Source organism: Phaethon aethereus (assembly GCF_964289735.1).
Source record: "Phaethon aethereus genome assembly, chromosome: 8".
Taxonomy (NCBI): Eukaryota; Metazoa; Chordata; class Aves; order Phaethontiformes; family Phaethontidae; genus Phaethon; species Phaethon aethereus.
In genome coordinates, this window is record NC_138584.1 from 4,802,845 (window position 1) to 4,829,554 (window position 26,710).

The following is a 26,710-nucleotide window of genomic DNA, read 5'->3' on the forward strand; positions in this document are numbered from 1 at the left end:
ACGTTATTCACATCGCTCTTCAGAGCGGGGGGGATGCACCTCACGGCAACAAAATGTGGGTCTGCAGCTGGAATGATCCATGGAGCTTGTCAGGCCCTTGAGTTGGGAAATCCCAGGGCTAAGTGGCCAGCAAGCCCCTCCTGGGACAGGAGGAGATGTGTGTACCTGGAGCCTGGTTTGTAAATGGGTCTTACTACTTGTCTCCTTGCAGGGGAACCAAGTCTCTGCTACGTGCATGATGGTGATGGTGTGTGTGAGCCATTTGAGAAGACCAGCAGTGTCCTGGACTGTGGTCCCTACACGCCTGATGGATACGTGGATCTGTGGGCAGCGAAAGCCTACGCTTCCCGTCAGGATGCAAAGTCCTGTCCCGCTTCCCTGGTCACTGGAGAGCCTGTTGTGAAGGTGAGTGGAGGCATGGCCAAAAAATTGCAGACTTTTCTAGCAAAGCCCATGCAGTAAAGCTGGGGCAGTCACTGCTGCAAGAGTGCACTGAGGCAAAACCGAAGTCTTCAGAGCAGCTCTGGAAGTGGTTCATTGATCGCTATATTCCCGTGCAGGGAGCCAGTAGAAGACCTGGACATTTCTCACCCCCCCTCTTTCAGTAGTCCCTAAGCCCAGGAACTGCAGTGTATGGAGGGGGGTTTCATCAAGGCAGGGAGCACCTCTCTTGACCATGCAGTTTGCTAAACAGTGACCATCCCCATCCCACCAGCTAAATGCACAACTTTGAGCATGTGAGTAGTCCCACTGTTGGTTTAAAAAAAAGCCTGTAATTTTAATACCTTATAAGGTCAGGGCCTGAAAGGATAAAATCATGCATACATCAGCATCTGTGCTGCGCTCAAACTCTCTGATCTGAAGCCAAGGAAAAATTGATGGGAAAATTCCCATCTTTCATATGGGCTTTGGAGCAGGGCCTGGAGGTCCGGGACAGAATTTTGCCTGATCGGTGTTAACATGGTGTGTGTATGTTCTTTCCTAGCAAGCTGAAGAAGGGCAAGAAACATGTAGAGAGATCATACTTAGCCCTTTATACATGAATTTCTATTGACCTGATATAAGGAACAATCTTCTTGACACCTACAGCATGATTAAATTGCCCAGATGTACATGTCTAATGAGATGCCTTGGACTTGGGTGTCTGCTTCATTAGAATGACACACATATCTCCCAGGCTTTGTCTGCCAGGCCTGTAGGGATGTCTGGGGTAGTATCGAGCATTGAATGGCACAGAAGGCTGGTGTTCAGGCAAATGAATGACACCTTCAGATCTCATCAGCCCAGCCACAATCAGGAGGCTGTTGTCTTACCTACCACCTCACAGCTTGGCTCATTATTTCTTACTCTGCCCCACAGACACCATGGGGTGCTTAAACAGCATATTTACAGCACTTCAAAATAGCAAGAGCCTTCTGTGCACATGTGTGAGTGGTGAGATGTCACTCCTGCTTAGGAACCCAAATCCTAATTGCCTTCATGCTAGGAACCAACTTGGGATCGTTCTCAACATTTGAGTCTTCCTTGAGGTTTTGTATGTGCTGTTTTTTCTCTCACTTCCCTTGTTTCTTTCTGGGTTAAATAAATCTGAAATTTCAGGTATGTAAATCCCACCTTCATGATGTGCCAAAGGACCTTTCCCTGGCTGCTTGGTTCCCCTGTACTCCCAGCCAAGACAATGCTCAGGATCCCAACGAGGAGAGGATGCTGCTGGGTAATGAGGGACTTTGGCTCAAGGTAAGTGAGGATGTGTAGTCAGGCACAGAAGGATTTGCTTGTCTTTGCCCCAGCACTTTGGTGACAAAGACCCATCCTTTTCTGTCCTGTAGGAGTTACAGCAGTCTTAAAAACTGCTCAGATAGGACTTCATATCCTCCTGAACTCTTTGCAAGCCCCAGATGCCTGTGGCTGAGTTTTATGTAGTTGCCCCATTCCCATTGTGAGCCGCAAACCCAACCTGGGGCAGATTGCCAGGAGAAGGGCTGTGCCCGAAACCAGAAGCCCACAGAAATGTGTTGAGGCTGAGAAACAACTTGCTCCTGACTATTCCCTGCAGTCAAGCTGTGCTGTTACACCCGCAAAGGGTGGGCACAAGCTGTGTTTAAAGTCCTAGTTGCCTTCGTTCCCCATGGCTCTGAAGAGTGACAGAGACCAGATGCATCTCTGCCATCCTGAGGGGTCCTGAGCACCCCAGCACCCTGAGCCCACAGCAATCATCTGTGGCATGCAGGTCCTCCTGCCCCCCCAGTGACTCCAGACCAAAGGAGGCACTTCTGTGCCCAAGATGCTGGCCCTGCAGCCCAGTGGGGTTTGGGGGCTGCCTCCACGGCTGGGGGCTGCCTTTGACCCTCCAGCTGCCCTCCCAAACCTCTCTGTCCTGGCAGGCAGAGGAGCAGGGCAGAGGAGAGCTGAGGGTTAGGCCAATGTGATTTTTACAGTGTTGACTTTCTGACCACAGACACAGTTTAGAGGTTTCGTGGCTGTTGCCTGGTGTTACTGGAAAGCTGGGCTCTGGCATGCTGCTTGCTCTGCAGTTTGAAGGACACCTTGCCCTGCTTTGCTTGAGGTTGTCTGGAGAGGACCTCTTCCCAAGATGCTCAGACGACTTGGTGAATTACCAAACCTGAGTCAATAAACATGGCTATTGCCTCTGAGGCCCTCTGTCTCTCCAAAGAACTGGTTTTTTTTTGTTGTTGGTTTTTTTTTTCCTTGTCTGTGTGCTCACAACCTACTTCCCGGCCTCGGTCTCTGGCCATGACAAATGTGCCTCCTTTCTTCATTTGCTAGCAAGAAAGCAGCAATCTCCCCTTCTGCCCTACCTAGATGAAAGCTTGCTTTCCACTTCTCACCGGGGGTTAAAGCGTGTTCCAGTTTTATTGGAGCTTGTGGTCAGTTCTCTTCCTCTATGGATGTTTATATTAAAGACTTTCATTACTGGTTCTCTGTGCTCTCTCTAGGAGTGCTATTATTTTCCACCCATAAAATTATTTATGGACTAGTAATAAATATGCCCTGTTTTCTTTTTTCCCTTTTTTTTTTTTATAGTTTGCCTGATTGGTAACATATTGGGTTAGGAAAGACAGCTTCTTGTTGACAATTTGCCTAGCACAGCCGCCTGCCTGGGCAGGAGCGGTGCTGCTCATGCACATGGGTACCCACATGTGCATGGTGTTCCGTGGCCACCAGCTCCCATGGCCATTTTAAAGCTGTTGCACCTGTGTCACCCGGGTTAGAGCCACACCAAGAAACTCGTCGGGTGTTAGGAATCGGTTCCTACAGCGTTTCTCAAGAGGTGGTACCAACGAACAAGGGAAAGGCTGGGTCATGCTGTAAGCGGTCTGGGGGGCAAGAGGTGTGTGTATCTGTACCACCTAACGAAGCACCTACCATGCACCTTGCCTCTCTCTGCAGGTGGGAATCATTATGATTTGCAGATCTCTGCCCATGCTTTGTTCTTGGTTCCTAATGTATCTGAGGAGGAGAGAAATCAAAATTACTTGTAAGCAAGTCAGGAAATTAAACAGAAAGGGGGAGAGGGGAGGGAGAAAAATTAAGAAGAGAGCCTGCTGTGGCCAAGTACATAATATGTATTAAAAAGGAAAAAAATAATTGCGATGTTAGTCAAGTCAGCTGCTGTTGGTCTAGCTTGGGGCCAGTGTCCTTGGGAAAGACTAAACCCTCCACCTTAAGCTGTGTAGCTCAGGGAAAACCTCACCCGACTTTTCCAACCATCTCTCCTCCTCTGAGGAACCATGCTTGGAGGAAGAGGCAGCAGGTGGCCAGGTTAGAATCGGTCAGTTCCTTGGGGATTCTCAGCTGCAGCTCTGCCCTGGGGGGCTCCTCGGAGCAGGCTGTGAGCCTTTCTTCATCTTCTCTTCTTGCTTTCCTTTCCTCCCTTCTTGCTTTCCTGTTTCTTTTCCTTTCTCCTCCTACTTTCCTCACCAAGGGAGACAATGGGGATATACCACATAAAAATGTTTGAGCCTCCTGGTCCACTCCTTGCAGCCAGGCCAGCCCTGCATGAGAGCGAGCCCTGGCCAAGGGAACATGTAGGTGGTCGGTGGGGACTCGCTCGTGGAGTGTTTGCTGCCGAGCACCTCCCTGCAGGGTGGGAGCCCTGGGGTGAAGCCCAAGGTTTTCTCTTGCTCCTGTGCATGAGCAATGCCTGACGTGGCATGGACCACGCCGAGGCTGGGCTGCCATCGCAAATCGGGTGGTTGTCCCCTCCACTCCTGCAGTCTCCTTGGGCTATGCCCGGCCAGCCAGGACTTGTCCTCCTCTAAAATACACCTTCGCCTTGAATTTCTGGGCTCCCTCCACGCTGGTATTCAACAAAAACACTTCAAAGGGCGGATCTTGATCAAAACATATCTCAGCACTGGGTGGGGGGTACCAGGGTGGGGGAGAAAAACATTTCTATCCTCTTACTCCCAAAGAACATTCGCCCTGCCATGATTGATGCCGCAAGTTTCCCAGCTGCCTCCTGTAGCCTTCGGGGCTGTAGACAAGTGGGGAGCTGTCGGGTCTCCTAGCAGGCAGGACTTCTTCCCACAAATCTTTCCACATGTTGGCTGACGGACAGTTTGCAGTCACTCTGGGTATCAGGGCTGTTCTTCATTTGTGTGGTGTTTGGGTTTTTTTTTTTATTTAATGGAAATATTTTGATGGCAGGGCTGGTAGCTCTACCTTCCTTGCCTGACTGTGCGGGATGGGAGTTAGAACCTGGGGAAGGGAGGGTGGAAAAGGGGTTATTCAGGTCTTGGTCGGATGTTGCTTAATTTTAAAAGCAGCAAATGTGGAAGCTGGGAAGATGCTGTAAATTTATGGCAAGGCAGGACTGATACATATGGGGGAAGACTAGTGAAAGGGAGAAGGGGAATTAGGAAGGCAAAGACTGTGTTCCTGCACCCTTCCTTCCCTCCTCTCTCTCTCTTCCCACCCATTTGCTGCGCTGCACATCTGCAGTCTTTGACCCCCTAACCCTGCTCCTGGTCTCCCCCACACTCCCTCTTCCTCTTGCTCTTGCATATACGGGATCAGAAAGGCTGTATTCGGTATGCACATTCTCAGGGTCTCGCTCCCCCCCTTCCCAGGTGTGCTTTGAGAGACCTGTGGTGCCCACCTCCCTCCTGATCTTCCTGGCCTCTGATGGCACCGTCCCAAGCAACCAGCGCAAGCCACGGGTGACTGTCCAGCTGAGCGACATAGATGGGCTGAACCGCTCGTTGGGTGAGCATCCGATGGGCTGTGGCACCAGTCTGTGCTGTCCTAGCAGGTACACCAGAGGCCCCGCCATTGCTGCCATCGCTCACCGAGTTGGGTGCTGGTGTCCCCTGTCCCTCCTTGCAGCACCTTCTGCTTCCCAAGCTGGTCTGTTGGGATGTGGGGGGGAGCAGAAGAGGTAAATCAAAAGCAGAGAAAACATCCCTGGAGCTGAGCTAGTGGCTTCTTTTTCTGCCCCATCTCACAGGGATGTATGAGCTGTCATGCCAGCACAACCCACTTGTCATCAACGTGACCCACAGCCGGGAGGACCCACCCCACTGGGCTGCTTCAGTGCTGCTCAACTTCTCCTCCCCACTCGTGGGCATCGCAGCTGTGGCTTTGCGGACGTCAGCTCGGCCTGGCTCCGGCCCCACCATCTGCCTCCTACAAGACGAGGAGGGACATGGCCACCAGCCCTACAGGTACAGTCTCCTCGGGGCACTTCCCGACAGGCACCCGGAGCCCTCCTGTCCTCTGTGGCTCTGTGCTTCGGTTCTGGAGGTTTTCTCTACTCACCGAGTTGTTTCACGACTGTTCTCGGGGGGCTTTTGAGGCGCTGATGGAGAATCCGGTGTAAGGAGACTCGATCCGCGTACCTTGCTGCAGGGGGAAGGTGGGAAAACGGGTTTTGTGCGTGGCCTGTGCATCTGCACAAAGCTGCATTAGAGGAGTGCGAGAGACCCGAGCCCCCTCGCCGAGGGTCGCTGCTGAAGCTGAAATGTAGGCACGTGCTTTACGAGCTCCGTCTCCCTCCATCCCAGTCTTCCCCACGCTGCAGGAAGCTCTCGCCCTCCTCCTCCTCCTCCTCCTCCTCCTCCTCTCTGTGCTGCTCCCCCTCCCTCCCGGTCTCCTCGTCACGTCTCGCGCGTTATTTCGTAACGCAGCGATAACAACAGTAGCACCAGCGCCTTCATTTATCGCTGTCCGGCCCCCATGGGCGTCCGCCTGCCTTCGTAAAGCCGTGAAGGGGAGATGGCGTTGGCGGGACGGGCGCCGGTCCCCGAGCGGGTCGTGCTGGCCGAGGGACGGGGAAGGACCGTCATCCAAAATAAAGAAGGCGGAAAGAGCATGCCAAGCAGGGGCGCAGGCCCGAGGAGGAGCGAGAGGATGGCGCTCGGCTCTGTCCTGGCGGGGTAGTGGGGCTGACGACAGCCAGACCTGCCAAATCTGACTCTGCTTTCGGCTCCCTGAGGTTACAAGTGTGCCGACCCAGGGCTCTGGTTCAGCCAGTTACTCAAACCACACCGCCGGGAATACTGATTTCGGGTCCAAGCTTTGCTGGAGCTGTGGGGGTGTTAAGAGTGAAGGGCTTTGGCAAGGGTCACGGCATCGCTGCTACTGTCATTTTTCTTCTGTTGATAGCCCTGGGTGGACGAACATCCCCGATAATGAATGAGCGTGCCTGTGTTTGTCTAAAAGCTTGTGGGATCATGGTACAATTGATTTATGTAGAGTTCTGGAAGACGCGAATATCCTGCAGTTGCTTTTTACTTTCTTTTTTTTTTTTAAGTGCATGTGCGATTTATACAGAAACATAAATCTTAGTGAGTCAGTATATAAATATTATTCTCAGCCTTACATTAAAGGATAAGTGTCCACCTGAAATGCAGTCCGTTTCCTCCTGGTAGCAGTTACAGCTATGTACACACATGCTTCTAAGGCCCCAGCCAACTGATGTGGTTTTTCAATTACATTTTCTCATCCTTTAAAATAATTTTGCGCTCTCATTGCTTGAGAGCTTCCCCCTCCCTGCAAGGAGGAATAGGCTGACCGCACGCAGCTGAGCAGTGCCTATGGATGGGGAGAAGCTCATATAGGGACAAACAGAGAGGAAAGTAGATGTTTTTCTCTTAGAAGTCTGTAGCTGAAGCACAAGCTAGGTCCCACCCCACCAAAGGGGGACTGTGCTGTCCCCTTCACGTGGGCACGGCAGGAATCGAGTGGGATCCTCGCATCTCCTCCTCCTCTTGCTGCCGTCCTGCGGGCTTCCCGTGGCCGTGGCTTAGCTGCGATGTGCTGAATTGCAGGTTACGCGTGTGCCCGTAGCAAACACTGGGAGTAAATCAGGTCCCCAGAGTTTTTAGGAGTAGGAAATGCTATTTATAGTACTGCTTTTCTGGACAAAAGGCTTGAATATTTAGAGGGGGGTTAGGCTTTTACAGCCTCCAGTAAGTCTCACTAATAATAAAGGATCTGCTTCTGTTAAGTCAGCAAACATCCAAATATCCCCCCCCTTATTATATTTTCAAAACCTATTTCATCTCCAAAACAGCAGTATTTTTATTTTTAAAGGCTAATAATCCATTTCATACAAGGCAGGTGGAGTTTGGGGAAAAAATCCAGGAATATAAAACCTTAAGCAGTTTAGAGGCATTCGGCTGTAAAAGATCGCACAAGATGTGTGTTATTCCCGTGAAGAATCAAACTGGTTCGCACGCACCCAGCCTCATATACACAGTACGTGCATGTTAGTGCTCTCCTAAAATAACCCAAGAAAGGGACACTAACAAAGGCAACAAAGAAATGATGTTTCCTGACTTTAGTCTAGAAATGCTCGTTGCCAAAATAAAAATACATGACGGCTTGGTATTTCTGTAGCATCTGTCATCTTGAAGGATCTCAAAGTGCTTTTCAGGCTGGGGAAAACAAAAAGATCATGTCTTGGATGATGAAATGCAGCCATCTCCAGGTCGGGATGCAGCAGGCGTTTGACGCTAGGAAAGTACATCTTTGTACTGAAAAAAAGAGTTGCCGCCTCCTTTTGGAGCTACTTGAGGCACTGAAGGTTGGAAAAGCACTTGCAGACCAAAGCAGTGTGGTATCACTCCCTTGCACCCCGCTACCAGCACCAGGAAGCCTCTCTACCGTCTCTGCAAGCAGCTCAAGGCTCTTCTTTGCTTTCTGTACCCAACCACAACCTTATGAGGTCAAGCAGGAATCAGACTTTTAGCAGTTTCCACCTATGAAACGCAAACTCTCTGGCTTTCATCCTTTTCTTTGTATTTTAAAGCTGAGCCGCAGTGCCTCCTGTTTTCCTTGCTACAGACTCTATACTGAACCAGGGGAACGTTATTCATTTCCTCCATTACGTCTATTTTTAGCTTGGTTTTATTTTTAGTGTGTTTTGTTTTATGTTAGCATGTGCTGGGAAATGCCTTGGCAAGTTAACAGGGAAGGTGCTACAAAATGCAATCTGCATTGTGTTTTTATTTCCTGTGTGAGTGCCCTCCTCTGCTCCCCCAAAAGTGGGTTTAATGCATCAAGGGGAGTCTGGTTTGGTTTCCTTTAATATGGAAAGTAGGTGTCAGGGAGAGAAAATCAGATGGAGGGAGGGGGTTTGTTTACATATTTTCAATTGCTAAACTTTATTCAGCAAAGAGGAACGTTTCCCAAGCAGGTTTTATTTGGTTTGTTTTCTTTCTTCCAGGCGCCAAATTTCTGCGGGGTCAATTTATAAACCACATCTGTGTTGGTGTGAAAATTTGTGGGGACCCTGGGTAGAGATGCTGGTGTTTCCTTCCCTCTGACCTAGGGTGTCCCATGGTTAGGCAACACGGACAAAGTGGATGGACACTTGTCTTGGGATCTCAGGGTCACCCCTGATGGCCTGAGATATGCTCAGGCCAAGATGTACCTCGATGCCCGCTTTCTCCTCCCAGATAGGGTCTGCTCAGGCTCTTCTTGTGCGCGCGGCACAGCTGGTATTGAGTTGTCTGCCATGAGGACAGCATGAATTGCCTGGACGTCTGTTCCCCGTCTCTCTCAGGCAAATACAGCCTCCTGGGTGCAGCATGAGGCTCATCAGCAGGTCATGTCTGTACTGAACCATGCACATCCTTTCTCCTTGGCCTGGAGGAAAAAAACCTCTCAAGAATCAAGCCTGGGATCTTGATCACCACCTTTCCTGGGACACGGGCTCACCTCAGCCTTTGGCTCTGCCATTGAGACCTCTCAAGGTGCCTTTCCTCTGCCAGCAAAATGTTTCTCATGTGGGTCCCCGACTTGCTGATGGGCAGCGGTGGCCTAGGCTCTACTGTAGGACTTGATCATTCACTTTGACCGGTGGCTTTACTGTCCAGCTGCAAAATGGCAAGGGAAACCCTTGGGAAGTATAAGGACCACTTTCATGGGCTGCCCCATTCCATTTGTTCTCTGCAGCCTAGTCAGCTTCTTCAATTTAATGCTTTATATGGTCTTTTTTAGGATGCTCAAGGCATCTTCTGTTTTCCCTACGACTAGCCAGTCTCACCTAGGGGAAAAAAAAAAAAATCTTCCAACACCAATTTGATTTTGAGTCAAACACAGGAGGAGATCAGCTTAGAAACAGGTTGCTTGGCGTTACCTCATGGAAAGGGCTACCCAGTCTTGCTCCAAGCCTGGCCACCCCCTGATACATTGAGGGAAGGTGAATTACAACACAGAGCAGTTGTGTGGTGCAAGGCATGTTTCCTTCCTGACCGTGGCACAGCTTCTGGTGAAACCCTGAAGCTTGATCTCAATTCCTTTGTTCTCTTACCAGTATGGACATTATGTGTCCTTCCAGTGTCCAGTGGAGAAGCGAACGAGTGCTGGGAGACCCCAAGATTTGCCTGCAGAGCCTTCATTGTACCACTGCAGCCAGCCTGTCCCTGTTCTGCCCTGCCTGCCTTAATGTCACATACGAGTACTAGCATTTTTCACAGAAACTGGATTAAAAGTGTCCTTCAACAGGCTCTATTATCTCATGTTACAGGCTTCAGGAGGTGGTAAGTCCACCATTTCCCCTGCTAAGCTATTCTTGTGTCCTGTAACCCTCTCTGCTGACATGGTTTGAAATCTTTGATTTCAAGATGAAAGTTGTTGCTTTTGCTCCATCCCTGTCAAAGATCTAAGTGCCTCCTGCCAGCAGATGACTTTTCTGTGTATGTGTGTCAGTACAGAGTGATCAAATCCTCTCACTATCTCCTCTCTGTCCTGATAAATATTTTTTCCCTCTTAATTCTCACAGCATAAGTCATGCAGTCTCGCTGTGGCTTCTGCTTGCAGCTCCCTTTTGAAATGCCTCCACTATTTCTATGTCCTTCTTGGTGGTGGATGTGGATCAGAAATTAATTCCTCTGGACAGGAGAGGAAGCGGGAGAAATAAGGTGCAGCACATTGCCATGGGGATTGGATGTGGATAAAGGTGGTCTTTGGGATAGCTGAATATATGCACCCTCGAGGAATACTGCCAGATAAATCCTACCTGTGTGCTCCTCTCACGACGGACAGGAGGGTCATCTGCCTTCAGGAAGGAGTCAGGCCAACTCCTCTCAGGAGTGATGAAGGTACCATCTGTCCTGCCTCAGGTTGGGAAGCTGACTAGACCGAAGTTGATGTCCCCTTCAGCCTCACTTTCTGTGCTTCTATACATGTATTTTGGTGTAGCAAGCAACAAAAAAGCGTGGAAAGGAACTGGCTGGAAATATGTGAAGACTGATCTGTACTTGCTGTTTTTTCTGCCTTTGCCACTGCAGCTATGGAGGGGCCAACAGGTCACCATCTTACTGGTGCCTTTCCTCTATCTATGAGGAGGATGACGGTGGATGACTCACAGGGATGTTATTTTTTTTGCCAGGTTTAATTGGGAGTCACGTACAGAAGCAAATATCTTTTCTTGAGGTGGCAACCTCAATGAAGATCATAATCAAGAAGCATCACCACCGTTGGGTCTGTACACGTAGCCTGCTCCCACAAGGATGGTTGCCATCAGCTTTACTGGAAAAGTGAGACCTTTCCCCTTCACAAAAAACATGCCTGAAGGGAGAAATTCCCAAGTATTTCCAAAACACCTTTTCTCATTTCCTAGCTATTCTCTTTTGCTAGACCACAGTGGGGTAAACACCTTTTATCTCACTGATGTTCAGTGCTACGATCCAGACTCCACCAGAGTACATGCAGCAACTACTTTAACTTCAGGAGATTTGGCTGAAGCCTGAACCTTTCCATCAGCATCTCCTATAACCCCCTCTCCCCAAAAATTTGCACCATGAGATGAACTTGTTATAATAATTTTCTCTTGTTAGAGTTGGAGCTTGATGATAATGGCTGTTTTAGCAGCAATCTTTGGGTTGAAAGCTTGGGTAGATACTACAGCAATATATGGATGATTTATTATACTTTAGTCAGCTGCACTGTATTTGGCTTGGCTTAGCTTGACTTTGGTAAATCCATCAGTATTTTCCGGGTTCTGTGAAATAATTGCTGTAAAATGTGAAATTTCAGCTTTTCTGAATTTGCGTTTTGTCACAACAAAATGATGACTCCCTACCAGCGTTGTCACCACTGGCTCAACATGCTCCATTGCTGGTAGTTGCCTCCTGTTCTTATTATAGAAAGGTGGAGGATCCCAAAGGAAAAGTTTTGCTCTGGTTTATAGAACTGGTCCCACTTCAGAACAAAGCTCTTATCATTCCAGAGCAGTTAGGGCCATCACTAGGCAGAATTTCACAAAGGTCCAGACCTGAAACTTTGATGTATGAATTATGGGAGTTGGTGAGCCCAGAAAATCACGCAGGCTGGTGCTGATGTGGAATAAGCTAGGAGAAAAACCTTGCTATTTTGTGAAAATGTTGTCAAATCATTAGTTTGAACTTCAAAAGATGCTAGGATAAAAATTGAAATATTTTTGGATGTTTTATGCAAGAGGGGGGGAAAAAAAAAAATTGGCTTGTCCCACATCTTATACAGCCTGAATCAGAAATGGCCAAATGTCAGGAGTTTGCAGCTGCAATACAGGAATTTCATTTATCATGAAAAGGAGAAAGAGCTCCTTCATGCTGAGATCAGAGCTGGGCTAACTACACCGCTTCCTCATCCAGCCTTCGTTGGGGTGTTCCAGCGGCTGAGAGCAATGATTTATTCCATCGTGTTACCCGAACCCTGGTAAGGCATGTGGATCAAGATGGGGCCAGGCCACATGGCTTTTTTTTTTTTTTGTACAGTATCAGGCTCAAGGCTGTCCTAGCCCAGGGTATTGCAGCGGTAGTCATGATGACAGTGATAATAATAAAGGAAGCGATCAAAGCAAAGTTTGCAAGTAGAGGTTTTTTTTTAATCTTAAAAAAAAATCTTTAATCTCTTTTTTTTATATATATATATTTATTTTTTTAAGCTTACTGATATATTTGAGAAAATCGGATAGCTTCCAGTGACACGAGCCCCTCTTCAGGTCTGGAACAGCAGCACCAGACTTCAAAGCTACATGTAGGATGAGAACCGCTTCTCAGAACTTGAGTCGATAGGCCTAGGATCATTTCCAAAATAAGACCTGGTGGGTATTTGTGGAATAGGTGTGATGTTAGTCACGGACAAAACAGCAATGTTAGTCATCTTTTGGGATAAAGAGAAAGGTAATTATTTCTAAAATGTATCTATATGCACATAAAGAATGTCTGCGTGAGTATATACGTGTGGTGTATATAAAAAGAAAGATATTGATATTATGACCTATAATTATCAATCCCATAGTGTCCATATAACCTTTTGCGTATATATGTATATATACTTACATACAGTATATATGTATATATATATGTATATATACTTACATACAGTGTCCATATAACCTTTTGCGTATATATGTACTTACAAACTTGCTGATCTACCAGCATTGCCGGTTATGTTTCTGAACTGGTGGAAAACCAAACTGTGCCCAGTGGTGCTGAAAAGGATCAGTACTCTGTTACTTGTTGTTGAATAACTGCGTTGCCCCGACTGCCGAGGCTGCCCTGGACAATGAAGCAGAACTGCCCCAACCAAGCACTTGGCCTGGCTGGATGCGTCCGGAGGGTGCCACCTCTACCTCCAAATCATCACTGTGATGAGCACACGCTCCGTAACTCAACCCAACTCCATGAGCAGATGAAGTTAGGTGTCTTTGGGGTCCCAGTGTGGCCATCTGCTGCCTTGTAGCCTACAGCTGCTTGGTGAACCCACCACCCATCTCCCAGCCCTGCTTCTCAAAACGTGGCAGAGCTGTGGCTTGGCTGCATAATCTCCATGTGCCCAGGGGTAAGGACTTTCTTGCTGTGGTGTGTTGATGCAGTATCAAGCACCATGGTAGGAGGGATGCTGTGGACCATCTCCCTGTGTGCCCCTGGCTGGTGAGGAAGGAGATGGGACGCAAGAGCAAGGCTGGAAAGAGGAGCAGCTCAGCCCCTTTCACACATGCATGTGCAGAGACATGTACATGGGGAGGTTTAGGACAGTGGCTCCTTCATGGGGAGGTGGAGTTGGGGACGGGAGCATGTGCATGTGCTGGGGGCACAGGCAGGGAGCAAAGCAACTGCCCAGAGAAGGTGACTGTGGGACGGGAGGGGAGAGGGCTAAAATTGGTACCAGATGCCCTCAGAAGCTAATGACCTGACAAACGCTGTGCTCATAAAACAAATTCTTTAAAAAGGAAGCAAATGGAAATATAAGCTAGTGAAAGAATTTGCAGCAGCTGCCCTGAAACCATTTCTCACTTCATAAACAGGTCTGCATTGAAAAAACAGCCCCTTTCTTCTTGTTCTCCTTTGTGGTCCCCTCCCGTGCCCACCAGCTCTTTCAGGGCTGTGGCCTGCAGGTTTCCACCATGTCTTTGGCTTGGTGGACTTGTCCAGAGTCAACAGCACATTGCGTTCCCTTAAAGTCCGTGTCGGCACTGATTTTTTTTTTTTTTTTTTAATTTTTTTTTTCCTGGTGTCATTTGTGGGATTTCTAGCTGTGCATCCTTGGCTGGAGAGTTTGAGCGAATGCAAGAGGTAAAGGCTGCTGCTGCCTCCCCCGGATGAAATGCAGTGCACAAAAACTGTCGGCAGCCTGGTGCCAAGCAGGGAGCAGAGGGGAGGTGTTCAGGTGCAACTCTTTCCCTTCTCTCCCTGATTACCACCTGAAGCTGCAGCACCTCTGCTCCTGCTTCAGGAGGGCTGATGTCAGTTTTTCCAGCTCTACCACCTGGTAAAAGATCATGCCTGACCACCAGATAATCAGAGCATTTTGCTGTGGGATCTGTTGTGTCAACCCCATGTCTTGGCCTCGTTCCATCCCAGGTAATTAATCTACTGGCTACGTTTCACTGATGGAGACTGTAGCCCTCTGGCTGGCACTCCTCTTCACTATGGGATTATTTGTGATGTTTAATTAATCAGCACCTAATGACTGGTCCTTGGTGGAAAGCTGCTGCAGTGAGGAGGGGGCTGTTTATTTCCAAGGGATAGGTGACACATTGCAAGATTTCCTGGGACCTCTTGGTAACTTGAGGTGGTGCACAGGGGAGGGTAATCCCTCCTTTTAGCTGCATCTTACCTTGTTGGCCACAGTGAGTCTGCAGAGCTGGACTGGTGTGTGTTGAGATGGTCTTGATCCCAAAGAGCCTGGCATCAACATGCATAGGCTTGAAATGCCGTGTGGGCCTGTGGGAAGAGCAGAGGTGCTGAAGACCATCAAAGCAGAGTGGGGAGGAGGCAGCTACATGTCCAGCTTCTTCCTTCCACCACAGGCTGTAGCGTAGCTGTGTGGACATGAAGCTTGGGCAACTGTGCTGCCAGGTCTGGGCAGGACTGCATGTAGCTTGGAGAACATCTCATGGATGGTTCCATCATTATCTGCAGAGGTTTCTTCTCCAGCTAAACCTTTCATTGCAATTGGAGACTCCTCTGTGGATTCTCTGATACCTAATACAGGCTTTGAGATATACCTTTTGGCCTTCTATCAACAGAGGTTTTAAAAAGGCCTTTTCATCTTTTCTTCCTGACCATCTGTTGCTGCAAGTCTCGTCTTATTCTGCACTAAGGCTGACTGAAATTGAGGAGTAGATTAAAAAGTTACCAGGAAGGAGAAACACCCAATGTTACTGTCTGAGCTTTGTTGCCTTTGGGAAGTGCAGCTCTCTTGCTGTCCACTGCCTGTGTCTACACACTCGTGTCTGAGACACACGCGTAAGCAGACTATGTGCGGGAGGACACATGCGAGCGGCTGCAATTATGCCTGAGTCCAGCAGCGTACCCCTATGGCACCACAGAGCACGGTTTCAGGAGGCTTCTTGCCGTAAGTTGTTTGGTGTCCGGTATGATTTGAGCATGTTGGAGATGAGAAATTGTCATATGGTTAGAGACCACCTGGCTGCTGGAGAAGCTGTAAGCTCTCAGGAACGTGCTACGACGACTGCTGCTTATAGCTTCACTCCTTATGTGTTCACAAGTGCTGCTTGATAGGACTGTCTGGTATTACCTTTCCTGCTTTGGCCATGGGAGCTGTGGCCATGCTGGGTAGGTTTTCTGACCACCCTCTCCCTATCACCTCACTTCTCTTTCTCTTTTGGTCCGCCTACACTGAGCACCACCAGCCTCTTCGGTGCCAGGCAGGGTGCAGGCTCTGTGCACCCTGGGGCAGAGAAGCTGGGGTAGCCCCATCAAGATAGCATGGGTTTTGGAAGGGGCGTTGTTGGGCCATGCCTCCTTTCACCAGCTTGGAAGGACACGATGGTCTGTGGGAAGGTGTGGACTGGGGTTGGGCCAAGGTCCAGCCAAGGCAGAGCTGGGAAGAAGTACCCTCCTGGCGTCACCTTCAGGAGACTTCAAGCCTGAAAAGGCTCAGGCTGAGGGATAGGAGTGCATCTCTGTAGGCATCTGTGACCCACTGAGCATCCCATGCAGGTGCCACCCGGAGAAAGCCCCTCCTTGCTGCGGAAGCCCTGGGACCTGCTTGCTGATCCCTTTCCCTCTTCTCCATAGCTGTGTCCACGATGCCTGTGTGGGATCGGGAAGCTGCACGCGGCCGCTGCTTGCTCATGTGGCCACCCTCAACTGCACCTCTGATGGCCTGAGGCACATGGTGTGTACAGTCACCTGTGAAAAGGGCTTTGCCCTCCGCTCCAGCAATGGGAAGAGCCTGGGCTCTACGCAGGTGAGTGGACCTCAGGGTGGGGGTGACCTTATGGCCTGTTGGACTGAGTGCTAGCGGAGAAAGGTTTAAGCACCCCAAGTTGGTTAGAGTGACCCCAGGACACCTTGTTCCTCCAGTGCCGACCTCCTCACTGCTCTTCCAAAAAACCTTATTCCAATGGAGACTCTGGTGCTGGACCTCTGTGCCAGAGGCTGGTGGCCCTGCTCTGGGGACCCCTTTCCCTCCCTCACTGCAGTCCTAGCTGCCCCAGCCCGGTGCTGCCTGCAGACCATAGCTCTGCCAGACTGCACAGCTACTGCAGGGGACACCCCAAGACAAGGCGATGCACTCCCACAGAGGGAGACGTAAACATTTCTGTTCTCTGGATGGGCATTGCTGGGAGGGTTAAACATCCCTGGGACAATTTCTCTCTTAAAACTAAAGTTAGTGGCTCGGGAAAAAATGAAGTCATTGCAGAGCAACTATATTTAGAGGCAGCCAACGGTGCCGAGAGCTTTTCTTCCTTTGTGGTGTGTTGCAATAACACTGCCCACGCCAGCGGGGCAGCACAGAGGTCACCATGAAAGAGTTTGTCCTGCTTTCCAGAGGGCTGGGGGATGTCTCACAAAAGCCACAAGCCAGCACTGCTCTTAACTGTTGACCTAAGAGACCTGGAACTGATGTGTCCTTGGGAGCTGAGCTGCCTCAGGTCTGGGCAGTCACCTTGGCAGGGTCGTGGGCATAGTGTGTTCCATCCTTCGGCTGTTCCTGGAGGTGGAACAGGAGTCTTCAGGGCTGAGCAGGTCCCTGTGGCAGCCTGAGCAAGAGCGTGAGCGTGCACGGGGTGGAGACAGATGGAGGTGAGTCAGGCCATGTCAGCAGGATGGACCTCTCATCCCCTTGGAGAGCTGCAAGTGCTCGTGATGCCCGGCAGGCAGGTTTCCCGCGCTGCAGCTATCAGCATTTGCCGAAGGAGAGGTGGGCGCTGGGAAGTGCTGTGGGGCAGCTGGGGATGCACCGCTTGGCCCCTCGTCACCAGGGAGGTTGTTAATTACACAGCCACACGGCTCTGTGGGCCAAGGCATGCTCAGAGAAAACAAAATGTTCCCATTCTCCCCTGCAATGAAACTGCACAAAATAAATCTGCCTCGGGTGACCATTTTCCTGTATTTGGCAGCAAGATGGGAAACTTCTGGGCAGAGCTTTGCCACGTGGCTGTCACAGCAGATGGCAGTTTGCAGGTGCCCTGCCCTGAGCCCCCAAGTGATGTCACTGGTTTGGCTGTGTGACCCTACGCATCTTGAGGAATTTTGGGAAAATGCACACAGCTCTCCCCCTGAGCATCCTGTCCACCTGGTTCAGTTACACCATGATCCTGCTGCGTACCCAAGAGTGCCAGACTCAAATTTAGTGATGTTCTTCAGAGCCACCACATCCAGGTTCAATCAAAACATGTTGGCTGGGAGGACAGATCACACGTTTGGCTGTATGAGCAGTGTGGTTGTACTCAGCCGGTGAAGAGACATCAGGAATGGTTAAAATACACCTCTTTGATCTGCAGCCCCTGCCTGAGGACTGTTGGGCTGGGGTTAGTGGTCAGGAAGGGGAAATCATAGAACAGTTTGGGTTGGAAGGGACCTTTAGATTGCCTGGTCCAACCCCACCTGCCATGGCTAAGGACATCTTTCACTAGAGCAGGTTGCTCATGGCACACTGTCATCCACCACTGTTTTGATGAAGTTTGTGGCACATGTTGATCATGTTTAGTGGTGGGACCACTGGGGAGGGTTTCATGCGGTTCCCCAGCTGTGTAAGAGGGACTGTGTAATTAGGGTTTGTAAATGAGGTTATATGAACCTCTGATTTCAGTGGTGTCTGTGGGCTGAGGCATGAGAGAATCGGGAAAAACTATCAACAGGAGAGGTGCCCGTCAGTGGCTGAAGTAAGGGTTGATCTTGTAGGGGAGAAAATTGCAGCGCAGAGAGATGGGAATAACTTACACCGCAACTTCCTGAGCTACATCTTGAAGGGACTTTCCATTTTCCCTTGGCATGCTCTGGCACTGCTCAGACAGCATGCATGCAGCTAGCGTTTTCTGGAGGCAAGCAGTTACAGACCAAGCATTAGAAGGTCTCTTGTGCAGGTGGCATGCATGTCCCCTAAAGGGCCATTCGCTGATTTCACACCCCAAACAGCACCCCATGAACAGGTAAGGGCTTCATGACTCGGTCTCCAGAGTGGGAAGAAAGGGCACATTGGGGGAGGAAAAATGGAGGAAAGCTCTCCTTGTCCTGAAACCCTGGTGAGCCCTTTCTGCTGAGGTGGCAAACCAGTAGACTAAAGCTCACTGGTTGGGGTCTGATGGAGCCTTGCTTTCTTTGCAGCAGGAGGTGGTGCTGACATGCAGCTCGGGGCAGTGGGACAGATCTGTGACTTGCGACCCTGTTGACTGCGGTGTCCCTGACCAGTCCCACGTGTACTATGCAGAGTTCTCCTGCCCCAAGGGGACAACCTACCTGCAAAGATGCTCCTTCTTCTGCATCCACCCAGCCAAGCTTCAAGGTATGGTCTGGAGCGCTGAGGGATTTAATTCTCCCTGTTTGGTGCCACCTTTTCATGCCTGTCCCAAGCTGTTCAAACAGAGCATTGCAACTTCAGATTTCCCAGTTATCCTGGCTACTCCCAGCCAGGTGGGCTCTTGAGAGACCTCCCGAGATGGTGGGCATCCATCGCCCTTGAGCAAGGACACCATAGCGCGGGGTTAATTCCCTCCAACTGCTACTCTCTGGCTGGCAGCCCTTATCCATCCACCTCAGGGTGTAGGGATGCCTTCTCCTGATAGCTGGTGAGGTCTGGCAGCCTCCAGCATCATGGGGACAAGGGAGGCAAGAAATGTGCCTGCAGTCAGTGCAGACAGACAAAGGGGACTTCAGAGAGCCAAAAGTGGCTCGGTACCTGGTGGCTGTGGGAAAGTGTGTGGTTCAGGAGTCCTGTATAAAGCCGTAGAGACTGATGCCCACAGCTGCAGAGCAGTCTGGGAGATGTTCACCACCCAGACATATGGCAGTCCCCCAGACGCGCCATGGCCTGGCTTTCATTCTGCCGACTCCATCAATAGCCGCAGGAATGTTTTTAAGCCAAGTAGGAGAAAGAGCTACTGTTCCTGTCTATACAAGGCTGAGCTGGATGGGATTTCGGGGGTAATTGCCTTGACAGCTTCAAGCATTGGGACTTTATGTGAGTTTCCACCAGTGCTTTTGCTCTGAACAATCACATACAGCAAATCATTTTAATGGGTGTCCTATTTTATGGAGATATTTATAGCTGAAACGTATGAAAATCATTTACTTTTTTAAAAAAGTTAAACCTAAGGAGCAAAAACTGCAGGGAATTAAAGTCTCATTTCATGATGGGGGGATGCCGGCAGATCTCCAGCATGAGCTGATCAAAGGGTAATGTGTGAGCGATGACTCGACAACCCCAATTCTGCACGAATCAATGCCCGTTGCCTTGGGTGGGTCAGCTGAGGGCAGGGCTTTAATCTGATCTTTCAGTCACAGCCGCCTCTCATTCCCGCTGAAGTCAACGGGATGTTTGCCATGGGCTCCCTTGGTGGGAAGGTGTCCCTTTGAGGGAGCGCCCTGGGTGACTTCCAACAGCTGACACGACAGCTGGTGGTGCTCAGCCAAGGCTGCCAAGCCGTGCCAGTAAACTCGCAGAGGTCTAGCCCGTCGGTGCAGGGACGTACCTGATGCTTGTTCTCTCCAAAGGCTCAAATCCTCACGGGCAGGCTCTCAAGGCTAATAAATAGTAAGAATAGATAAGGAAAGGATAAGACGGCTGCATGGAGCTCGGAGGCGGGGGCGACCCTCGGCAGTGCCGGCCCTCTGGGAACGCAGGCACTGTGCGGAGGCATGGTCTTGTCCCTGGTCCAAGAGCAGTTGTAGGCAGAGCAGTGATCCCATAAAAAGAAAGCAACACTTGAAGGGAGTGTTGAGCAGTCTGGCTGCACCAGGAACCTGCTGATGCAAACCCCTCAGTAGGAAGAGTCCCATTCACTCCAGTATGGCTTTATTTTCTTGCTCAGCAGTTCCCAGTGAACCACCCGTCATCACCCACTTGGAGTAGATGCAGTCCTGGACGCTTGCTGCAGCCACCCAGAGCTGTGCAGTTTCGGCCACCCATTAGCTGGGTCTACCAAATGCCCTTTTCTCTAGGGTCAGGCTGTAATACCCAACCCAAGCCTTTCGTAACGGGTGGTTTGAATTCGCAGTCACACCAGTTAAGAGTCCCACGACTGTCCTGTTGGAACTTCCCACCTTGCCCTGCACGTGTAGCACATAGTATGACAGCTTATAAGGGTAGGTAAGGACAAGCTGCAAAAAGCACCTGGGGAGCATGAACATGGGCTGAGCTAAATATGACAGGTAGCTGTCATGCACAGAAGCCCCCAGCCCACTGAAGGCTATTCTGAATCACCACCAGAGAGGGGAGAGTTTTGGGGAGATTTGCGGAATTTGCAGATCCTTTCTCCAACCCCCAGAAGGCGTCTCTTCCCTGCTTCCATCTGCATTCGGGGAATTTCTGCCCCAGCCTGACCAACCATGCAATGGAGTCTATGGTCTTCACATCTGTTGCCTCTCCTGGCATCAGTATCCACTCTAACCAGAGGATTTTTGCAAGTTGCTCTGAGCTTCCCCCACCAGGACTCCATCCCCAGGTCAGCTCTAACCCCAACACACTGCTTCTCTTTTGGGGTCAGGAACAAACCAGTGGCTGACCTGCCTGGAGGACGGTCTCTGGTCGCTCCCCGAAGCCTACTGCAAGCTGGAGTGTGACGCACCTCCCACGGTGGCCAACGCCAAGCTCCTGGTCCCGCGTTGCCTGCAGGGGAACCATGACGTGGGCTCGGTCTGTCGCTACAAGTGCAAGCCTGGATATTACGTGGCCGAGAACACAGCGGACAAGTCTAAGAAGTAAGTCTGCGGCAGATCTGTTATCACCACTTCCTTCCTCCTCCGCTCCCAACACGAGCGAGGAGGAGAGGTGATGGTACGCTGACAGTCTCAAATTGCTGATTTGATAGGTACAAGGAAGAGCACTTTGCTCTGGTCATGCAGATTTCTGATTTTTTTTTTTTTTTTTTTACAAGAGGCATTCCCCTGGTTTAAGTGAAAGCAGGTGGGAACAAGATGCAAGCTGCTGTTGCATGCATGTGTACGTTAAGTGCCTTAGGTTAAGGCATGTGAATTTTCCCGTGCACCTCAACATACTTGTCAGTTGCTGAAAATTAAGCATGTACAGAAGTGTTTGTGGACTCTCAGGTAATTAGATGTAATAAGATGCTGGAAGATTCCTGGAGCTGCCTTTCCTAAAAGTGATAAAACCTAGATCATGGCACTGGGGCTTGTAAGAATGCCTTTCGTTAGGGTTAACATTTTACCCCCTGCACATCTTGGTTAAATATAATCTCAAGCATTGGCATTTCAGCTGGAGAAGATTTTTCCCGATGCTTCAGGGAAAAATTCCTGGTGATTCACTAGCCCTGCGCTCAGCCAATATCATGATGATGGGGGGTAAAGCAGATTTTATCTGCAAGGCCTCCAGCTGAAGTCCCCGTTGGGTACGGTCACTAAAGATTCCCTGGCACTGGCCAGGTCCTCCCCAGAGTCTTGACGCTAGCCCAAATCAGGTAATTATGTGCTAATTGTTTAATGCCCCCTTGCAGTTTTAATTGGATGCAGACTTCATCTCTACTTTGCTCTGGGGTAGGGTTGTTGTGTACTGGGAAGCAGTTGCCAAATTTCTTGCCTCGTAATGAAGGAAGTGGTTTCTGTAAACAGCTTTTCACAGTATTAGGAGCGTTTCTTGGACCAAAGGGAGCTGAGCAAATTATGATTACGGCTACAGTCACATGGACCGCTTTGCAAACTGCGGAGCAGCTTGCGTGCCTGTGGCATTTCAGGCGCTGGACGTGCAATCAGATCAACTCTGCTTGCAAAAGTTAGGTCATGTCCGTCATGCTGCAGCAACTGCTGGCCAGAAGGATGCCGTCTGGGAGTTCCTGAGGCTCCTCCGGTGTGTGTGTGAGACTTCCCTATGGGTCTGAACTGCCTGTGACATGAGTCAAGGAAAATCATGCGAAGTGGTTTACATTTTCATAGCAGTGCATGTTGGCATGGCGTTTTCATATTCACTATTAGCACTCCTACTAATCTGTCCAATACCTTTGATGGTAGAGTACGATCCTATTACAGTGACCAAAAGTCATTAACAGAAACAGGATATTCGTTGCTTTCTTATGCAAATTAACTGCTATGTGAGTGGCCCAATTCAAAGCAAAAGCCTTCCCTTGGAAGTGTAAGTGCTGGTGTGCCGTCTCATCTGGAGCTCTGTGCATACACTCAGCGTGAGTACAATCCCCTTGGCACGTGTAGTGAGTAGCAGCTACTAGCCAGTAAGCAGGCCAGTCAATTGCTGGATTGCTGGAAATCCTTCTGGTGTTTCAGGCCCTGGCAGGCAAAGGATGGGAGCTGCCAGAGTGAGAGGTTGCATTCTTTGGTCAGGCCAGTTTTGGAGAAAGCGAGCTCTTGGAGAAGGTGATGGAGAGCTCTGGAAGGGGCTGACACTGGTGAGGCTGTGGGTTCCTGATGTACTGGTGGGGGAGCAAGGTCTCAGCTGATGACTCGGACATCAGGTTTTGGGGTCTTCTGAAGCCTTTCTGGGTTCTTTCTGGGTTCAGCAAACTTGAGTTCTTGATCTGTCTCCTCCCTGTTGTCCATCAACCCAGCACCAGCCTTACTAAAGGATTTAGTGCTGTATAGGTGTTGATGGGCACAAGAAAGCAAGACTGTCTGTGTACTAGTCATTGTAGGAAAGTCAGGCATGATCCATGGCTGACACTGAAGGCTCCCCATGCCAGCTAGCTAGCCTGACCTTGAAATATTAAAATTATTCTTCTAGCTCTAGAGATTATGCCTTTTTAGAGAGCAACGATAGAGGGAGTGTAACCCCCGGCTGGCCTTGTCAACAGTTATGGGGCTCAAACTGTTCTCCAGGGAAGGTGTAGAGGCATCTTTGGGTGTCCATGGCTTCCCAGGGGATCAGCCCATTTTGCTACTATGTGAAAGACATGCTCACCTTCTCACAGCACTGTTATAAGAAGCTTGGTCATTTCCTTCAAGGGTTCGTTGTAGGCACCTTCCTTCAGGGATGCGCTCCGGATCCCCCATGGACAGGGCCAGTTAAGCTGTAATGTGAGTGAGTGGGAACTCAACCCAGCCAGGGCTCAACCTCCTGACCAGCTGCTTTTTTGTTCAGCCTTCTTCAGTGCCTTTCTCTCTCATGCACCTCGTAAAACACCACAGCTGCTCCGGCTGGACCGGGGACCCAGCCTCTGGAGCTTTGTTCCTGATGTGGTAGGGCTACAGTTCCCATATTATGCAGTGGCTGTGATGCTGTGATCCAGAGGTCTGTCCAAACTGAGATGTTCTTGGACACAGATGCTCATATGACTCCCTCACTTCTGTTTCATGAGTTGACTTTTACTGCAGGGGCAGTAAGGATGCTTAGACTTTTGCAGTCTTAGTTGAAATTCATTTCCTGTAGCATAAGTGGAAGAGAAAGGGGATGAAGAAATCTGTTGTCTCTGAGAAGATGCTTTTACCTATTAACCTGGGTGAGGAAAGGCCCTTTAGAAATCACTGCGTGTCAACAAGTGATCCATCCAAGGAAATGTTGATTGTGTAATCAAGGTCCTGCCAGAGATTTGCTGCCTTTCTGCTGGCAGGATCACCTGACTGACGATGCTGACATGAAGGGTCGTGACTCTTCCTAAAGGAAATCTGTTTTCAGTCTGGAGAGCCCACATAGCAGCCTGGGTTCTAGCTGCCAAGCTATTTCACATCTAACACCAAAATAATGGTAACAAGGGGAACTTAACACATGCATTTGTGCTTTGTGATGGGAGGTCTCTGGGTTTGGGCAGCATCTGCCCAATGGCAGCACCAACCCATTCATCTGGAATAGCAGGTAGCTATGAACTGTCAAGGAGCAACGTTTGCCATCATCCAGGACTGCAGCATTGGAAAGAGCTGGCCAGAAAGCCAGAGGTCAGATACTTTGGGGAAAATGGGCATCACCCCCGCAGTGGTCCTGGCTGTTGCTTCCACCACAAAGTGCCATCCGAAGCAGCCCTCTAACAGAAATATCTAGGACAGCCTTTGAAGGAACACTCTAATGCTGAGAGGGTGCTTTCAGTTTGGGGACTGAAAAGCTCAGACCCAGCAGAGGGGTTGTTTCATTTGCCCAATGCCAGATGATTCCTTGGAGAGAAGACATTTTTGGATCTCAAAGCTACTGTTGTGAAGGGTTGAGCCCCTTCTGCTGGCTTGCGGGAATGAAGTAAAAGAACAACTGGGCATCCAGGTCTTTTTCAGGCAGCTTTGAAAGTCTGAGCCTGCATTTTGACCAGAGATCAAGGGAGCATAGCCCCATGATGAGCTTCCACGGAGGTGTCAGTCCCTCTGCCCCCTCTCCCTGTTCAAAGGCTACGGTGGGCTGATGGACACCATGAAAGAGAGGGAGAGAAGGTCAGAGAACATAGAGGAGAAAATGGACTGGAAGGAGTTAGCAGAGCAGGGGCTGGAAAGGCGTCGGAAAGATTGCAGTGGGCAAAGCAGGATAGCCTAAGCCAGGAGCATCGGAGTTTGGCAGGGCACCGGCCACTGTACATTTGTGGTGGGCGCAAAGGCGTGGGGTGCTCACTGCTTCTTTTTATCTTCCGGTTAAAAGGCAAGCGCCCTGGCAGCTGAGCGAGCCAACCAGCCAGGTAAAGAAAACACAGGCTGCCAACCTGCCTCCTGTGTCATTTCCACCTCTAAGGCCTCTGATGAAGATTTACAGCCCAGGTTGCCCAGGCTCTTTTTGGAGCACAGCGGCAGAGGTCCTACAAGCTGGTGTTGCTTTCTTCCAATTTACCGGCAAATCTCCTTCCTTCCCCCCCTATTCTTTTTGAAGCCGTCAGTCTCCTGCCATGGGAGATGAAGCTTTAGGCTCATTTATCACCATTACTGTACGTCTCCCCAAGCTGGCTGCCCCAGTACTCGGCTGGATCCCGGCCAGGCTCCTGCGTGCTCAGCTCCCGGAGCCGGGCGAGTGCTCGTGCCTTCAATCAGCGGCAGCCCCCGCCGGCCTCGGCCGTCTCCCCTGCCTCCTCTACCCGTCAGGCATCCGCTTGCCCGCTTGGAGGGGGAAGCTTTGGCTCCGATTTTCCTGGCTTTCTCGTTAATCCTCGAAATGCCGCTAACCCAGATCAGAAGAAGTCAGGGGGTCTGGAAATTTCAAGCTGCTATGAGGTTGTGTTTTTTCCTTTTTTTTTTTTTTTTTTTGGTTCTTTTAAAGCCTCTCCCTTTTTTTCTCTGTGCCTTGAACATAAACTGCTCGCTTCATACGTGCAGCGGTAGTCCACATGCCACCGCCTACCCCGGGGCCAGGCCAGCCCTGTCTGAAGCTCGCCGGCACGGATGCTGGTGGTGGGGTGAGCCCCTAGAGCAAGGTGGCTTCTCCCCCCAGGTCTAAAGCGGGGATGCAGGTCTGGGGAGAGGCCATGTGTGGTGCTGGCCCCACACTGGGGCCACTCCGGCACCACATCAAGACAAGAAGCCCCGGTGAAGATGATGGGGCTGTGAGAAGTAGCATGTAGCTGGTTTGTAAAGGAGTTTGCTCATTGCCCAAGACCTCGCTGTCGCCGTGAGGCTTTGCGCCGCCGGTTTGTTCCTACGGCCATAACGCCATCAGCTTAACCCCCACCATGATGTACCCCTTGCAAGTCGTAGAGCCGGATCACGCCCTGCGGGCCCGGCAATCCAAGATGGGGAAAATGGTGCCTGAGGACCTGGATGTTCAACACGGATCAGTGCCTCGGCATCTGCCTTGGTGCGCCATTAGAGGTGGGCGAAGCAAAGCGTTCAAACGGGCACGGGAGGAGGCAAGGTCTGGTGGGGACATCTTGGAAAGGCGGTGACCGTCATCCCCGGGGAAAGGGCGAGCAGCCAAGAAAGTTAAATTAGAGGTGGGCTGAACGGGATGGTGCCCGCAATGGGATCCAGAATTGCTCCTCCTCACCACCCTCCCAAAATCGTATGTAGTTGCGGTTCCCTTCGGTCGATTCAAGGCTCCTGCTCTCGGGGTGACGTGGCAGCACCACGCGCCGGCACCCCCTCCTGCCATGGTCCGGGGGGAAGGTATTGCGCAGAGCTCTGCCGTGTTCCAGCCCCCGCTGCCGCCATCTTGCCTGCATTCGCCACAGCAGGAACGCCCTTATAAAGCCTCCAGGTAAAACAGGTCCCCCCCATCAGAAGGGAGCAGGGGAATCTCTAAGAGCTGCACATATTTAAAAAAAGATGAGAATGTTTCAAAAAGCTCTCAAATTTCCCATCCAGGAGTTCCTAGCAGAAATGTAACGGGGATGGACACCAGCTCCGGCTGGTGGGGTGCAGGTGGGGTCCCCTCACTGCTCCAGGCTGCGTGACCCTGCGCTGATTTTGGGGTGGCCCCA

The 26,710-nt window shown here is 50.4% G+C and overlaps 1 protein-coding gene across 1 annotated transcript in view; it reads left to right on the plus strand.

The window, feature by feature from the left end:
• PAPPA2 (pappalysin 2) overlaps nucleotides 1–26,710 on the plus strand; it is a 91,446-nt gene that overhangs the window by 43,183 nt on the left and 21,553 nt on the right. Inside the window, exons 10-16 of the mRNA XM_082003105.1 lie at nucleotides 212–405; nucleotides 1,600–1,737; nucleotides 5,094–5,229; nucleotides 5,471–5,687; nucleotides 16,002–16,173; nucleotides 18,537–18,714; nucleotides 20,915–21,128. Coding sequence (XP_081859231.1) covers nucleotides 212–405; nucleotides 1,600–1,737; nucleotides 5,094–5,229; nucleotides 5,471–5,687; nucleotides 16,002–16,173; nucleotides 18,537–18,714; nucleotides 20,915–21,128 — 1,249 coding nt within the window. The remainder of the gene's footprint in view (nucleotides 1–211; nucleotides 406–1,599; nucleotides 1,738–5,093; nucleotides 5,230–5,470; nucleotides 5,688–16,001; nucleotides 16,174–18,536; nucleotides 18,715–20,914; nucleotides 21,129–26,710) is intronic.